This window comes from Ostrea edulis, chromosome 10, assembly GCF_947568905.1.
Source record: "Ostrea edulis chromosome 10, xbOstEdul1.1, whole genome shotgun sequence".
NCBI classification, from domain to species: domain Eukaryota; kingdom Metazoa; phylum Mollusca; class Bivalvia; order Ostreida; family Ostreidae; genus Ostrea; species Ostrea edulis.
This window is the reverse complement of record NC_079173.1, coordinates 16,691,642-16,711,244: the sequence shown is the minus strand read 5'-3', so window position 1 is coordinate 16,711,244 and position 19,603 is coordinate 16,691,642. Positions and strand designations below refer to the sequence as shown.

The following is a 19,603-nucleotide window of genomic DNA, read 5'->3' as shown; positions in this document are numbered from 1 at the left end:
CATATATTGTAACTACAATTTTTATAAACCGGTGTTCAAGATGGTCAGTCCAAGACTACAACCAGTGCTTGATTCCTGGTCCATTTTAATGGAAAAGCCGCCGATTCAACATTGATTCCTGAAATAGGATTCAAATTAATAAAAACTAGTTTACATTTGCCACGGCAGCCATGCGATAAATAAATATGTCTAGATCTTCCGTGCGTAGGTCCTCAGTACCCCTTGCTTGCAAAGGGGTCATCCGTGCAGTAGTCCACGGGCTTACGATGTTTGGAAAACTACAACTTTTAAGACAAGTCCACAGCCCGTCAGTATAGAGCATCACATTAACGAGCTCCTCCACAATTTCGGTCGATAGCTTATAATCACTGCGCATCCAGTTCTTGTGTTGGATTCTCTGAACTCGAGGTTTTACTGCCTCAGTTTTGGCAGACCGCTTCAATATAAATATCCTGCTAGATTATTTTCTTAGATGGTCAGGAGTGTGTATTACCAATGTAGCCACACCTTAAGAGCCTATACAAATGATCCAGGCATTGTGAATTTCACAATTTTGGCTTCCATGCTCAGTACACTTAATGTCACATGCTCAGAAGTAGGGAACATCTTAAAGATTGCATTACTTCTGGAGGTTTCAGGTCAACCAAAAAGACAGGTACCGTAAAATTCACAATCTCTGTTCCCCTACCCGAAAAGATATTCTACAGCAATGGTGAAACTTGGATATGCAGTTTCTGAAAAGTCAAAACTGTTACAAACTTAACAAGGACAGACGAGCACGGATAGCAACGGGTCACTTCAGCAACTCAGACGACCTAAAATTACCACAAAACATTACAAGTTTCCAATTTTTATTTCAATTTTTTTTTTGCATTACTGGATCTTTAAAGTTGTTGCCATAATATTTAACAAACAAATTTCCAAAGATTACTTACATCACCTCATTAAAATAAATACTCAAAAGAACAATTCGGTATCAGGTACCGGTGTGTACGGAGCCTGCTTTTGATCAAAGCTTCTCCTAATTGGTTGGTAAATAAGAAAGCTAAGTAAAACTGGAAAAGCTCGCACCCGTGGCTGTGATCCACACTCAAGTACAGAATATAAAAGGCATGAAAAAACTACACCATCATGCCACTCTCTCCTGCACATACAACGTCTTTCATCTTATTTGGTGTCACACATTATTCTAAATGAATATACACCTGAACTTCCATATCCCTGTTTTGCACGTTCAGCACAGCTTTGAAAGACATGAATCAATTTTAAAAGGTAATTTTGATCAAAAAAAAAAAAAAAAAAATCAAAAAAATAAAACGGTATGCAATAATTTAAAAACAATGACCCTAACAAAGCACGTTGTCAACCGTCCCTGAGTTTGGCTATCTGTTTGCGAACTTTCTTGGCCAGTGTTTCCTTGTATTCAAAAATGTCACCTTCCCATTTAGTCACCGTCTGCTTCTCACAGATCCAAATCTCATCCACAACCTGGAAACAAACACCAAGGAGTAGCATGAGACAAAATTCAGGAAATCTGGCAAATTCTGATATGTAATTTCTGTGTAAGAGATACTGGTATTCACTATGTACAATGACAAATTCTGACATGTTATTTCTGTGTAAGAAATACTGGTATTTGCAATGTACAAGTATGTACAAGTATGTACAAGTCTTTAACATAATTTACAAGCAATAATTATTAAGCTGGACATACACAAGTTTTATGATACAGTAATAAAATACATATAGAACAAGAGATGTTTGTAAAACATATATGCCCCCAATGGTGCAAAATTGAAAAGGAATATACACATGCATAATTTGATTGATAGTAGTATCACTAATTCAAAATATTGAGCAGACAATATCTTCCAATGTCAGAAGTGGATAGACCAAGTGACCTAAAAATCAATAAGGGTCATCTACTCCTTATGCTGTACCAGTGTACCAGGTTTGGGTGTCAATCAAGCAAATAATTCTTAAAATATAGGAGACGATATATTACTATGTCCAGTTTAACCATTGACCTTTGACCATGTAACCTAAAAATCAATAGGGGTCATCTCCTGAAGATGCAAAGTTTGATGTCTGTCAAGCAAAGGGTTCTCTAGACACTGAATGATCAGTACATTCCTATGTCCACCCTTGACCTTTGACCAAGTGACTTTAAAATCAATAGGGGTCATCTACTCTTTGGGATGTACTAGTGTACCAAGTTTGATGTCCGTCAAGCTTAGGGTTCTCAAGATATTGAGCGGACAGTGTCTTAATATGTCCAGAGTAGATTTACCCTTGACCTGAAAAACAATAGGGGTCCTCTTCTACTCATAACCAACCCTTATATGAAATATCATTACGATAAAGTGAAAGGTTCTTAAGATACTGAGCGGACAACACGTGGTTAACCGACCAACCGACTGACAGGTGAAAACCAATATATATATGCCCCTCTTCTTTGAAGGGAGGCATAATAAAATTAAATCAAAATTTTTTTTCTTAAAAATCATTCCGCTTAAATGGTAAATGTTAGAAAAACCCATGACATTTGGAGAATTCATTTCAAATGGGGTTCTAATTCTGCTGGTTTTAGCACAGATCCTTGTTGAGGGGGTTATTAGTGTGTGTGGGTCTTTTTCTGACGGGGGAGGGACGAGTCGGAGTGGACGACCGTGATATCCCCTGCATACAACCCCTGCTGACAAAAACTCTTTTGCCTTAATTCAAAGTACAAATTTTAAGTACAAGTATCGACCTATTTTAGTAACTGATGGGAAATGATTAATATGCAAGTTTATCACGAGATCGTAACAACAAATTCCAATACATCCCCCCTTACCTGTGATATAAGCCTGAAGTCGTGACTGACAAGCACCAATCCTCCATCGAAGGCATTGATAGCATCAGCGAGGGAGTCGATGGTTTCTAAATCCAGATGATTGGTGGGTTCGTCCAGCAGTAACATGTGGGGATTCTGCCACGCCAACCAAGCAAAAATTACACGGCATCTCTGTCCATCTGACAAGTTCTTCATTGGAACTATCTACAAACATACACAGGTCATCTTTTAAAGAAGGAAATCAGTAAAACTGATGGGTATTCCCTGAAAATAATTGAAATCTATGGATTCCATAACAAGTTATCAACCATATTCTGACTTTAAGGGATATGATTTCTGACAAATTGAAATCATTCACAATCAAATACATGAACTACTATATCATTAATCAAATATCGTGTGTAATTTTCCCTCCAAATCATGTCTATGCCCTTTCAAAAACCATGACGATAATTTTTTAAATGTGACTACATTATTGATGTTACAGACACCTGTTGTTGTTTTTAGTGTGACTACATTATTGATGTTACAGACACCTGTTGTTGTTTTTAGTGTGACTACATTATTGATGTTACAGACACCTGTTGTTGTTTTTAGTGTGACTACATTATTGATGTTACAGACACCTGTTGTTGTTTTTAGTGTGACTACATTATTGATGTTACAGACACCTGTTGTTGTTGTTTTTAGTGTGACTACATTATTGTTGTTACAGACACCTGTTGTTGTTTTTAGTGTGACTACATTATTGATGTTACAGACACCTGTTGTTTTTAGTGTGAGTACTTTATTGATGTTACAGACACCTGTTGTTGTTTTTAGTGTGACTACATTATTGATGTTACAGACACCTGTTGTTGTTGTTTTTAGTGTGACTACATTATTGATGTTACAGACACCTGTTGTTGTTGTTACCTGTTGTTGTCCTGTGAGACCGTATCGTCCTATAATCTTTCTCATCTCTTCTCTCTCCTTGATATCAGGAAAACTCTTCATCATCCATTCTAGCGCAGTCATGTCCATGTCCAAATGTTCTTGTAAATGCTACAAAAAGATGATCCCGTTTAAAAAACTCTCAAAACAGATACCATGACAACGGCACAGGCTACATGTATAATATCCCCTCCAGATATCATGACAACGACTACATGTATAATACCCCCCCCCCCCTGATGCCATGACAACAGCACAGGCTACATGTATAATAATCTCCCACCCCTGATACCACGACAAAGACACGGGCTACATGTATAATCCCCCCCCCCCCCCCCCCCAAGAATGCAAGAGACTTGATCTAAATGACAAACACATGCATTAATATTCCCCATGGAGTATAAGAGAATTGACAAACACAAAATTAAATATTCCCCCATAATGTAAGAGACTAGTTCTAAATGACACAAGCTTTAACCCCCCCCCCCCCCCCCCAGCCCAGAGTAAGAGACTAGTTCTAAAAGACCCACCCAAACTTAAATATTCCCCCAGAGTGTAAGAGGCTACATTTAGTTCTAAATGACCCGAACACAAGCTATAATAATGTCCTTGAGTAACTATATAAAGTTCTAAATGAACCCAGATATGTGGGAGTGTCCTAACAGATATGTGGGAGTGCCCTAACAGACATGTGGGTGTGTCCTAACAGACATGTGGGTGTGTCCTACCTGATGGTATCTTCCAATCTTCAAATGGGAATGCCTCCTAATTAGTCCATCTGATGGAATCAACTAAAATAACAGCACACCATTATATAATTTCAACATGTTTGTTTTCACATAGGAATAAATGGTTAAATCTTTTCATTCAAACCTTGTATTTTCAAAGGTGTCATTTAGTTTACGTCAGTTTCTGTTTAACAAAAATAAAAGGCTATTGGAATTTGGTAGAAACATTCCGCATGAAATCTACGAGAAGTGAACTTCCATCACATTAGAAATGTATCACAGAGTACTTTATTTTGCACAATTACAAGTCTTGTCGTGACCAGCAAAATACGACATTTCACAACATTCAACAGGACAACCAGGTGCTTCCTGTGCCCAGCCTTGTGCTTACCTCGCCGGCGATTAACTTGAGCAGCGTTGATTTGCCAGCTCCATTGGGACCCACTAACGCCACTCTAGTATCTAAATCCATACCAAAATCCAGATTCTTGTAGATCAAGGGCTGAGGAAAATAGACATTTTTATAGAAATATTCACCCCTAAAACATAGAGACAGTGTACCCACATTTCTATTATTAGTGATCCTGAAATTTTCAAAGACTAATTACTTTACAAACAAGATTTAAAGAATTTGCAGATTTCTTTTTTTCTTCCCACAATCGATAATTCTGGTTACAAACATACCTTAGACTCATCATACTGGAAACTGACATGTTGTACCATAATGACAGGGGGAGGTAACTTGCCACAATCCGGGAAGTAAAAGGTTAATGTCTGCAAAAATATCAGAAGACATATATAGTGTATAATAAACACAGGAAACCTCACAAAACTTAATAGCTGTACAGGACTACATTCAAATCAAGAGCATCTGTTCAGAGTCAATTATGCAAAGTCTTATCTCAAATTTTAGCCCCAGCCTCACCCCACAGTCCATTAAAAATAACCTGAAATCAGAACATTTACACATGGATATGATTTCATGTGGCCCTGCTACTCCTAAATTATTTTGGTCAAAAATTTCCTAATCTTGGCCCTGCTGGACTTGAGAAGATTTAAAAAATATTTCCCAATAACATTTGATCCCCAATTTCAGCCAACCCTACCTCTGGAGGGCCATATTTTGAACAAACTCGAATCTGTACGAACTTAGGCTGCTTGCACATTCACACAATTAATCATGACCCTATTGTTCTTGAAAACACTTTACCTATACACCCCCATGTAAAACTTTAGTCCCCTATTGTGGCCTAAAACCAAACCCCACTTTTTTTTTTGAAGACTGAAGAATGATAGTTGTAATGATAAAGCCTCTGGGTATAGTCGTAATGTAAGTTAAATAAGTTAATATTCCATCTACATAAGTGGCTTTGTTCTACATGTTTTGATCTGTAGATGAATACCTTATCACTGCCAACTCTCTCGGTGAGGCCGCCGTCCACCATTTTCTTCAATGTCTTTTCCTTACTCTGAGCCTGTCGAGCCAACTTTGCACTACCATGTCCAAAACGAGCGATGTAATTCTATAAAACATGCACGGAAAATGAAACTTTCATGTAAAATGAAACCATACTTTATTTTTTATACACAACAAAAGCTCCACACGGTGGGGGTGTAACCCCTCACCATGTGTGTCTACAAGCTTTTTCTGTGAAGTTCCATGGTGACCTTGAACTATGACCTTTACACTCCAAAATCAAAATTCTTCCTTTATTGATAACAAAGCTACCAGTGAAGTATCAAATCAGTCGAGCAAATAAATGAGGCCTGTAGAATGTCCACAAACTCAGTGTTACACACTCTCACACTCACCTACACACAAACTCAGTGTTACACACTCTCACACTCACCTACACACAAACTCAGTGATACACCCACCTACACACAAACTCAGTGTTACACACACTCTCACACTCACCTACACACAAACTCAGTGTTACACACACTCTCACACTCACCTACACACAAACTCATTGTTACACACTCACCTACACACAAACTCAGTGTTACACACACTCTCACACTCACCTACACACAAACTCAGTGTTACACACTCTCACACTCACCTACACACAAACTCATTGTTACACACTCACACACTCACCTACACACAAACTCAGTGTTACACACTCTCACCTACACACAAACTCAGTGATACACACTCTCACACTCACCTACACACAAACTCAGTGTTACACACTCACCTACACACAAACTCAGTGTTACACACACTCTCACACTCACCTACACACAAACTCAGTGTTACACACACTCTCACACTCACCTACACACAAACTCAGTGATACACTCACCTACACACAAACTCAGTGTTACACACACTCTCACCTACACACAAACTCAGTGTTACACACTCACCTACACACAAACTCAGTGTTACACACACTCTCACACTCACCTACACACAAACTCAGTGTTACAAACTCACCTACACACAAACTCAGTGTTACACACACTCTCACACTCACCTACACACAAACTCAGTGTTACACACTCACCTACACACAAACTCAGTGTTACACACTCTCACACTCACCTACACACAAACTCAGTGTTACAAACTCACCTACACACAAACTCAGTGTTACACACACTCTCACACTCACCTACACACAAACTCATTGTTACACACTCTCACCTACACACAAACTCAGTGTTACACACTCTCACACTCACCTACACACAAACTCAGTGTTACACACACTCTCACACTCACCTACACACAAACTCAGTGTTACACACTCTCACACTCACCTACACACAAACTCATTGTTACACACTCTCACCTACACACAAACTCAGTGATACACCCACCTACACACAAACTCAGTGTTACAAACTCACCTACACACAAACTCAGTGTTACACACACTCTCACACTCACCTACACACAAACTCAGTGTTACACACACTCTCACACTCACCTACACACAAACTCAGTGTTACACACACTCTCACACTCACCTACACACAAACTCATTGTTACACACTCTCACCTACACACAAACTCAGTGTTACACACTCTCACCTACACACAAACTCAGTGATACACCCACCTACACACAAACTCAGTGTTACAAACTCACCTACACACAAACTCAGTGTTACACACACTCTCACACTCACCTACACACAAACTCAGTGTTACACACACTCTCACACTCACCTACACACAAACTAAGTGTTACACACACTCTCACACTCACCTACACACAAACTCAGTGTTACACACTCACCTACACACAAACTCAGTGTTACACACACTCTCACACTCACCTACACACAAACTCAGTGTTACACACACTCTCACACTCACCTACACACAAACTCAGTGTTACACACTCACCTACACACAAACTCAGTGTTACACACTCTCACCTACACACACTCTCACACTCACCTACACACAAACTCAGTGTTACACACTCACCTACACACAAACTCAGTGATACACACACTCTCACACTCACCTACACACAAACAGTTCCATTACTACATCCCTGCTCACAATGAATTGCGAGGCGTTGATGCAAGGAACACAAATATGTACAGTATCAAATATAACTCTTGGTAAAATATAATTTTCACAAGGAATCTAGTAATATAAACTCAATGCATATAATTTTTTTTTGCAGAATTCACAACTGTTTACGGTTACCATGTGAAAGAAAAGAAAATTGCTCCTGTTAATTCAGTCAGATAATATGTTCGCTTCAGGTGATTTTGAACATCGTGCTGAACTACAATTCTCACAGAGAAGAGTTCTAACACTAAAACTCGGCCTTTCATTTCATCATGTCTGAACAGTAGCAATGCAGTGTATTTCTGAAAGGCTGGAGTCCGATGTCAGAGTTTACAGAAATATCAGATCCTCACCTTCACATGCGCGATTTGATCCTATTCTACATGTATATATAAATCGGCATAGCCTCACCTTCATATGTGAGATTTGATCCTATTCTACATGTATATATAAATCGGCATAGCCTCACCTTCATATGTGAGATTTGATCCTATTCTATATGTATATATAAATCGGCATAGCCTCACCTTCATATGTGAGATTTGATCCTATTCTACATGTATATATAAATCGGCATAGCCTCACCTTCACATGTGAGATTTGATCCTATTCTACATGTATATATAAATCGGCATAGCCTCACCTTCATATGTGAGATTTGATCCTGTTCTACATGTATATATAAATCGGCATAGCCTCACCTTCACATGCGCGATTTGATCCTATTCTACATGTATATATAAATCGGCATAGCCTCACCTTCATATGTGAGATTTGATCCTATTCTACATGTATATATAAATCGGCATAGCCTCACCTTCATATGTGAGATTTGATCCTATTCTACATGTATATATAAATCGGCATAGCCTCACCTTCACATGCGCGATTTGATCCTATTCTACATGTATATATAAATCGGCATAGCCTCACCTTCACATGCGCGATTTGATCCTATTCTACATGTATATATAAATCGGCATAGCCTCACCTTCATATGTGAGATTTGATCCTATTCTACATGTATATATAAATCGGCATAGCCTCACCTTCATATGTGAGATTTGATCCTATTCTACATGTATATATAAATCGGCATAGCCTCACCTTCATATGTGAGATTTGATCCTATTCTACATGTATATATAAATCGGCATAGCCTCACCTTCATATGTGAGATTTGATCCTATTCTACATGTATATATAAATCGGCATAGCCTCACCTTCACATGCGCGATTTGATCCTATTCTACATGTATATATAAATCGGCATAGCCTCACCTTCACATGCGCGATTTGATCCTATTCTACATGTATATATAAATCGGCATAGCCTCACCTTCATATGTGAGATTTGATCCTATTCTACATGTATATATAAATCGGCATAGCCTCACCTTCACATGCGCGATTTGATCCTATTCTACATGTATATATAAATCGGCATAGCCTCACCTTCACATGCGCGATTTGATCCTATTCTACATGTATATATAAATCGGCATAGCCTCACCTTCACATGCGCGATTTGATCCTATTCTACATGTATATATAAATCGGCATAGCCTCACCTTCACATGCGCGATTTGATCCTATTCTACATGTATATATAAATCGGCATAGCCTCACCTTCATATGTGAGATTTGATCCTATTCTACATGTATATATAAATCGGCATAGCCTCACCTTCACATGCGCGATTTGATCCTATTCTACATGTATATATAAATCGGCATAGCCTCACCTTCATATGTGAGATTTGATCCTATTCTACATGTATATATAAATCGGCATAGCCTCACCTTCACATGCGCGATTTGATCCTATTCTACATGTATATATAAATCGGCATAGCCTCACCTTCACATGCGCGATTTGATCCTATTCTACATGTATATATAAATCGGCATAGCCTCACCTTCATATGTGAGATTTGATCCTATTCTACATGTATATATAAATCGGCATAGCCTCACCTTCATATGTGAGATTTGATCCTATTCTACATGTATATATAAATCGGCATAGCCTCACCTTCACATGCGCGATTTGATCCTATTCTACATGTATATATAAATCGGCATAGCCTCACCTTCATATGTGAGATTTGATCCTATTCTACATGTATATATAAATCGGCATAGCCTCACCTTCATATGTGAGATTTGATCCTATTCTACATGTATATATAAATCGGCATAGCCTCACCTTCACATGCGCGATTTGATCCTATTCTACATGTATATATAAATCGGCATAGCCTCACCTTCACATGCGCGATTTGATCCTATTCTACATGTATATATAAATCGGCATAGCCTCACCTTCATATGTGAGATTTGATCCTATTCTACATGTATATATAAATCGGCATAGCCTCACCTTCACATGCGCGATTTGATCCTATTCTACATGTATATATAAATCGGCATAGCCTCACCTTCACATGCGCGATTTGATCCTATTCTACATGTATATATAAATCGGCATAGCCTCACCTTCATATGTGAGATTTGATCCTATTCTACATGTATATATAAATCGGCATAGCCTCACCTTCATATGTGAGATTTGATCCTATTCTACATGTATATATAAATCGGCATAGCCTCACCTTCACATGCGCGATTTGATCCTATTCTACATGTATATATAAATCGGCATAGCCTCACCTTCACATGCGCGATTTGATCCTATTCTACATGTATATATAAATCGGCATAGCCTCACCTTCATATGTGCGATTTGATCCTATTCTACATGTATATATAAATCGGCATAGCCTCACCTTCATATGTGAGATTTGATCCTATTCTACATGTATATATAAATCGGCATAGCCTCACCTTCATATGTGAGATTTGATCCTATTCTACATGTATATATAAATCGGCATAGCCTCACCTTCATATGTGAGATTTGATCCTATTCTACATGTATATATAAATCGGCATAGCCTCACCTTCATATGTGAGATTTGATCCTATTCTACATGTATATATAAATCGGCATAGCCTCACCTTCATATGTGAGATTTGATCCTATTCTACATGTATATATAAATCGGCATAGCCTCACCTTCATATGTGAGATTTGATCCTATTCTACATGTATATATAAATCGGCATAGCCTCACCTTCATATGTGAGATTTGATCCTGTTCCCACTTGTACCTCTTCATTTGGTTTTCTTCCAGTTCCATCCTTGTTTGTATATATGTGTCATAATTACCCTACAATAACAGAATTACCCTACAATAACAGAATTACTCTTAGTGATGTACCGATTGTCGCTGACTTTCGATTGTCGGTCGCTATAACTGAAATGAGGTGAATAATCGATTGTCATTTTCAATATCGAAAATCGCCGACGTCGGTATTTTTTTTTATTACTGTCTTCCTTGGAAGACGGTATACAGAGTTGAAGTGTTTTACAGTCTTCGGACTTTGCACTTCCTCTCTTTTTTCATTGGTAGAAAGTGCATGAAGTGAAAATTTTCAATTCTTTCATTGGTTGAAATGCTCTTCAAGGCAAGGAAGATCATTTTCTGGTGTTCTAATTTTCGTACGACTTAACAATTTTTCAAGATTTTCAATCTTAAAAAAATCGACAAAACGAACAAAAGAAAAATGCAATTCATGAAATTGACACATTACTTTTTTAAAGCAACTAATACAAAGCATTTCTATGGTTACTTCATTTACAGCAATGTTTTCATTTTTGCATACAAACAGAAAAACTCGCCGTATTTTGTTTTGATTGCTTGTGTTTTGGGATAATTTTAATTGACAATCAGTGATTCCAATGCAACCATTTTTGTTTGTATTATCAGTGGCATTTGAGAACTTTGCTAATCTTAAGAAGGAATAGGATAGTAACATTTCATTACATATTATGTTGCTTAAAATTACCCGTCTGTATCAGGTAAACTTAAAGTTTTTGTTTTTTTCAACACATCTGTTCTAAAACTATCCTATTCCTTCAGAATATTTTTTTCCCTTACAATTGCTCAAATTTGAATAACAATTATTAATCTTTTCCATCAAACTCTATGTATTTTATGATATAATTTTTGGCAAAACTATTACAATATTCTCAGGTCTTTATCCTGGTTAATTTCTAAAGCAGTTGTACTGTACAATATGCAAGAATTTTTATGCAAATTTGAGCAATTTAAATCTTTTTAGTTTGTTTTGTTTCATAACTTTGTTAAAAAATAAATATTTTGATATACACACTGACAATCTCAGTTTCATTTGCTATAGAGGCTTTAATCAGTGCTAATACAGGGAACAGTGATTTTGATTTCAAGTACATATACCAGGGGTCGAAATGAACTTTTTCTACCACAGGCTAATTTTAGCCTGTGGGTAAAAAATCCACAGGCTAAAATGAAAACCTACAAGCTAAAATAAAAATAATGAAGCAGTGCTCTTTTTCATGCTTTTTTAAAATCAATTATTTTCCCAATCATTAATGAGCTTAGTGGGTCAACAGACATCGTTTGGACAAGACAGTAACAATATAATTTTGATTCAAATGAGCAATTAAACTTACGTACATTTCAATTATGTTTGCAAAAAATGCATGCATGCACACTTCATTTTCTCTGATGAATAAATCCATCGGTAATTAAATTCCGCCATGCATATGCAGAAATCAGTGCTAAATAATTTGTAGCCTGCTTTGTATATCTCTACTTATTATGGTAAATGAGGTTACATGTATCATAGATGAACCAATGAATTGCATTAAATAATTCACAAGACGCAGACACAGTATATACGTGTACCGGTAGACACTGGTAGAGGTATATACGTGAGCGGTACCACATGTACCTTTGTGCCGACAAAATGTTTAGTCCTAGGGTAAATATATTTTTCAATTATTTTTATTATTTACGAAATCTCGGAATATAATACGAAATATTTATTATTACTCTAGCATGATAAAAATTTTGTAGAATTTTTTCAGCCCTAAGTTTACTGTCGTTCAATTTGGGTATATGTGCTTTTAAAATTGTGCAGATATTCTGTTTGACGTGTTGCGACTCCGTCTTTCATTTCTATTTTGATTCTATTTTGAAAAGAATACACAGGTCTAGAAATATATAATAACATGCGATACCGTGACATCTGTCAAACTCTGTCTGTTGTCAACGTAAACAACGTAAACATGGCGTCAAAATTCACGCGCTTATGTCGTTACCTCATATTTCCTAAAAACACGTCATAACGGCATTCATACAAAATTATTCAATCAAAATAAGGCCCCAGCTGTCATGATTTATGCTTTTGTATTTTGAAAATATGACTTTAGTCAAAGTCATAATCAATATATGTCACGACAATCATGACCTATGCATGTTACTTCGAGTTGCGCAGTGACTTCAAAAACGTCACAATCGTATCCCCTTAAGAAAATAAGTGTAAAACTTGACAACTTATTGTGACACAAAATAGTCCCACCCTGATTGTGTTTTAGTCGTAATACGTTAACATGGTCACTCACTCTACTGATTACGATGACACACAAGCTCATTAAATTACTTACACCATAGTACTTCAACTTTCTGTTCATCATGTGGATGATGTTTGTACACACTCCATTCATGAAATCTTGTGAATGAGAGATCATCATTAATATCCTTTTGTATCTGTAAAATAATTCATATAAACAAAGTTAAATCCCATCATTCGCATGGTGGTCAGTAGCAAACCCATTATGTGTTTTGTTGAGGATCAAGATGTCTTGTACATGTAAATATGTATAAGAAAGAAATACATTAAGAAATACCTTCCAGATGCCAAATTGCTGTCTAAAATTTGCTAAATTTGGCAACCACACAACAAGTTTTATTTAATGACAAAGCATCATTCTAGTTTGAGGCAAAACAAAACTTTAGGTATGGTTTCTGAATGCTAACCTCATCTACGCTGATTCTCCGTGTCGAACTATCACTGAATCTTTATTCCCTGTCCATCCCCTTCTCACTACTTACGTTTTGAGTTCTTCTTCCAGCCAGACACAGGCATCGAGATCAAGGTGATTTGTCGGCTCATCCAGCAACAAGAGGGAGGGCTTGATGTACAGTGCCCGGGCCAACGATATCCTCATCCTCCATCCACCGGAGAAGTGTTTGGCCGCTGTGTTCTGCATTTCCTTGGTGAAACCCAGACCGTGAAGAAGATAGCCCGCCCGGGCCTCGGCCTGGTCAGCATCCATGTCGTCTAGACGGTCATATATATCCATCAGCCGCTCCTGAGATTCTGTTGATATAAAATACGGATTATAAAAGAGTTAAATTCACTAGAGTTTAAGAACTCTACATATTACATAACAGAGGTGCTAAGTAAATATGGATTATCAAAGAGCTAAATTATCAACCCACCGGTTTATTCAATCGCAACTCAACCCACCCATTTATTCAATCCCAATTCAACCCACCGGTCCCAACTCAACCCCTTTCCCCTTTTCCTTTTATATCGTATTCATGTTTAGATACTAATTTTAGATGTTAATTTTATGTTTGTGTATGTTTTAATGCAGGACCACAATGGAAACTAGTTGTATGCTAATTTGTGTTATCCTGGATAAATAAAAGCTATTATTATTGTTATTAACCCACCGATTTATTCAATCCCAACTCAACCCACCAATTTATTCAATCCCAACTCAACCCACCGATTTATTCAATCCCAACTCAACTCACCGATTTATTCAATCCCAACTCAACCCACTGGTTTATTTTATCCCAACACAACCCACCAGTTTATTTTATCCCAACACAACCCACCGATTTATTCTATCCCAACACAACCCACCAGTTTATTCTATCCCAACACAACCCACTGATTCATTCTATCCCAACACAACCCACCCATTCATTCTATCCCAACACAACCCACCCATTCATTCTATCCCAACACAACCCACCCATTCATTCTATCCCAACACAACCCACCCATTCATTCTATCCCAACACAACCCATGGGTTTGTTTGATCTCCATTGCTCTAGCATGTAAGACTTACCGTGATCCTCTTTGGTGGCCAGAATTTCTGCCTCTCTCTCCAGTATCAGCTTTTCCTTGTCTACTTCTATCACACATTGTAACGCTGTCTTATCGCTGGGTTCGATCTCTCGCCGCAGGTGGTAAATGTCAATGTGGTTTGGTATAGGAAGTTCTCTACACTCCAGAGCACACAACAGCGAGGATTTACCTACAAACAGTCTAATGTAATCAGTCTAATATCACAGTCTAATGTAATCAGTCTAATATCACGGTCTAATGTAATCAGTCTAATGAAATTAACAGTCTAATGTTTACAATCAAGACACAAATGTAATTAGTCTAATATCATAATTCAATGTAATCAATGGTTTAATGTAAGTGAATGAATTCCTAAGACAACGAGAAAAGGACGTCAAACATCGTCTCAATCCATGCATATTGTCTTGTTCACAGTATGTCTTAGCTGTGGAAACCCTTGACTTGATGCATATCCATGTTCATATATCAACCAATCAGGGAACTCCATTAAGTTTTTTTTGGGGATTGAAAAGAACCCACTGGATCACCTTGTGGCTCATAGCAGAATAATCCAAAGACTGCTGATATGGAAAAACCGACACATTAGCCAATCAAAATAAGTTTATTGATACAGAATTTGCAAGCATAGCCTCTTTTGTTAAGGCTATATACAGTTATATACTCGACTTGCTTCTAAAAGAGTGATCCTTTTGGTTACTGTTCGTAAACAAACACTACACTTTTACCTGTGTGTGCAGCCCTTAAAATATCAAAATGTGTCATCATGACTGAGATTGGTCAATAAATGATTGCATCATTTCATAAATATTAGAATTTACAGGTTTTACTGATCACACAGCCTTCGTTTTTAGGTAGATTAAGTATAAACTGGTACCCTGTTAACCTCACTTCTCTCATGTACAATTTTTGACAGCCAGGATTTGGGCTGTATCGGTATCTCACGCGTATAATGAGATTTCCTTTCAAAACAACCACGCTAACTTTGACGTCACAGTCGACTACACTACGTTACAAATACAGTGAAGTAGGCCTATGCAGCGCGAAACTTCTTTACGTAGTACAGTAGACTTTGACGTCATAACTAGGCTACAATGACTCTACCATTCAGAATCTCTCTAGTGAGACATAAAAATCAACTGACCAATGAAATCGGCTCATTTGAGCTAACCAAAGTACCGCTTACCGGTTGTTTGTGTGTAGCACCAATCAGCGGGGAACCAGTTTAGGTTAAGTACTCCCAGACTCAGTAAGCGTGGCTAGCAATCATGATTATACATATACCACTACTACAGCCATTTGGCTACATATTGTAAACACATTAAAGTTAAATGTCTCTCAAGAGAAGAAACAAACTTGTGAGTGTGTACCAATGTCCACTTACCACAGCCATTGAAACCAATGAGCCCGTATCTGCGTCCAACGTTTAGCTCAATTTTGGTGTCAGTGAGAAGTTCGGCTCCATGGAAGGTCAAGGTGACATTGCCAAGATGAACATCCCTGCTGTCTGGATGTGACTGGAGTACTCCCGTTACAGAGCGATACTGAGCCTTGATATCTATGTCCTCTAGTTCTTTGGCCATATCATTGAGCTCTGCAAAAAGGTAAAAAGATTTTACTTGCCCTGGGTACAGTATGTGTAGTCAACATCGTTCTTTTTTTCATATCCTTTTATATACATTACACCTACATGTAGGGATGGGTATCACCAAAAATTTAGTATCGTAATGTCATGAAATTTTTTCACAAATTCGTTGTCATTTTCATTACTGCTTTGGTGTTTATGTGCAAAAATGGCCAATTCATTTTAAACTTTTATTTTGTATATGTAACTGTAATAAAACAAATAACAAAAAAGATATCAGATCAAATAATAATCAAATGACTCATAACTTATGACTAGAAAAATAACAACTTGTACAACATCACATCATTTTTACTTGACACTGTTTTAATATGTATCTATGTCAAACCTTTTTTTATGTCAACGCCGTTGCTGACACCATTTTCTGTGTCACCGTTTTGTCCGTTCTGCTGGGCATCTTCTGGCCTTTTCTTTCCTTTATTCTTGGCAGCTTCTTTCTTCTTTTGCTCACGTTTTTTCTTTGCATCAGATGGCATCTTAACAGCAGCTCTGCAAGCAAAATAATTTCGGATTTTTATCAATCAAAAGTACAACATATTTACTGTAATAGTACTTCTGAAGCTGGTGTTACATGGGCACGACAATACTGATCGATGCAAAGCAAGAAATCAGAGAAAACCTCACACCCCTGATATATACATATTTTACAAACAATTTCAAATCTTATTCTTTATTCCACGATTTTGTCACACATTTGTAATTTGGAAACCTTCGGTAGCATTTCTACCTTAATGATTAAGTTAAAACCTAATTTAATCAAATCTAATATAATTAACTCTCTGACATGACAGCTTACGTTTCTACACAGTTATATTTCTTGTTGTTTCACTTTACTGTTCTTTGATAATTAGTATGGAATCAAATCAGAATTTGATAAATTTCAAGTCATATATAATCACTCCTCGATTACGCAATTGTACCTTTGTGAATTGGCTAAACACCGATAATGAATATGACGTCAAAATGCACTATTTACATCAGTTGCATAGAGTTTAAATGAATAGGCGGATAAAAAATGTCCAGTTAGAATACTTTGATTGAGATGTCCTCACACATTAGGCGCTAACTTTGGATCTAGATACTAATGCCAATACTTTTTGCTTCCCCTCAAACACGGTCACGCCCAGGGATATGTTTAGGATCTGTAGGGGGCCGAAATAAGGTCCCATTCCAAATGCTAAAAAGCAGGTATTTTCCCCAATTTTTGCTTTGAAATTTTCAAACAATGAAAACAAATCAAGCAGGGTAACCTAATTGTTCATAAATCTTCTTCACAGGCCCACAGATTACAATTTTTGCTTCAAAATTGTTAAATAACCTTATTTTTTGGCCTCTGCTTAGTTGAATGATTAAGCTTTGACCAAATTGAACGTCAGAAGGAGTCCAATTACACCTAAGTGCACTCTGGACTGGTTTTCTCCCTACTTCTTTGTATGAAACATTTTCCCCAATTTCAAGCAAATGTCGCTATTTTTCCCAATTTGAAAGACCCAGGCCCAGAAATCAAGACCATAAAAAAACCTGACGCCATAAGACATATTATTATCCGGCCAAAATCCACCAAGTTCTACTCACTTGGAAACCAGAACAAGTTCAGGACAACCCCTACTTAGGCCTATAAATATCATCCGATCTTAAGTGGACAACCCACATAAATTAAAATAATAAAAAAAGCTCAATCGAAGCTAGGTTTCCTCAGACAGAACTTAGCACATAGCACAGAAAACTGCAGAAAAACAGCATTCATATATCTCCATAGTTCGATCAACTCTGGAATACGGATCCATCATTTGGGACCCTTCTCAGAAACAAGACATTGATAAACTGGAAAGAGTCCAACACAAAGCCATCTGACTACAGACCTAGAGAAGAGGGATACATAAACAAAATGGCCAAGGAGCTGGAATTACAACCTCTCCAGACCAGAAGAAGCAGCTCACGACTCGTCATGTTATATAAAGTGGTTGAGGGGTTGGTACCGGGGATACCACCACAAAACTTTGTAAACAAAGCAAAACCAAGAAAACAAATTAAATTAAAAATTTTCGGAGGCTGTGTAAACACAACATCCTTTCAAATCAAGTTAAAAACAACAGCAAGTGCTTAAAAACAACTACAGCCAACACAAAACAAATTTGATTGTGGACACCATAATCAAATGGAACCTGCTTGAAGACCATATAGTGTGCGCAAAAACTGTCGAGGCATTCAAGACCGCCATTGACAGCCTGCGTCAATAAGAACGACACAAGCTCTATCACAGTCGCGTCGTAGAAAAGCCAGAATTGGTAACTCCGACGTATCCATAAAGATAAAGATATTCCTGATTTATTATTTTTACAGTTTTCGAAAACACACAAAAGCTTACATACTAAGAGCTATATTACAACAATAATTTAATAAGTCTATTCTTAACAAGTCTCATCAACTTCGTTGCACATGTACATTCATACATTCCCGATAGTTACCAAATATCGAATGTGTACAAGAAGATCGATGAATGAAACAGAAGTCATTGAATCGAAAATACGTCAAAAAACGACATGACCAATAACTTCTAATTTACCTTGTTTCTTTCAATCACCTTTTCTCTTATATTATACCAACAGATTTCCTTCCAACAATGTCCAAAGTGACGGAAGCGGGAGAAACGCACATGTGGATATGACGTCACCGACAATCGCTTTCTTCACCATTTCATTGGTTAAAATTATTTAAAGAATATATAAATAATATAGAATCTTACTTTATTTATAAATCTATACTCTTTAAAAAATTATTGAATGTAATATCACTTTATTATCTCATTTATCAATAATTTTCAAAGGTAGCATTATTTTATCAAAAAATTTCCATTCCGTCACTTCCG

General features: G+C 37.2%; 1 protein-coding gene across 1 annotated transcript; it reads right to left on the bottom strand.

The window, feature by feature from the left end:
• Positions 1–834: 834 nt before the first annotated feature.
• LOC125667486 (ATP-binding cassette sub-family F member 2-like) lies at positions 835–19,428 on the bottom strand. The gene is made up of 14 exons (XM_048901012.2): positions 19,301–19,428; positions 17,063–17,223; positions 16,474–16,683; positions 15,073–15,261; positions 14,041–14,308; positions 13,593–13,695; positions 11,176–11,271; positions 5,901–6,020; positions 5,182–5,271; positions 4,889–4,999; positions 4,498–4,560; positions 3,752–3,880; positions 2,837–3,040; positions 835–1,488 (listed from the first exon to the last, which is right to left on the bottom strand). The coding sequence occupies exons 2-14, from the start codon at positions 17,208–17,210 to the stop codon at positions 1,363–1,365; spliced, it is 1,857 nt and encodes a 618-aa protein (XP_048756969.1). The 5' UTR covers positions 17,211–17,223; positions 19,301–19,428; the 3' UTR covers positions 835–1,362.
• Positions 19,429–19,603: the final 175 nt, after the last annotated feature.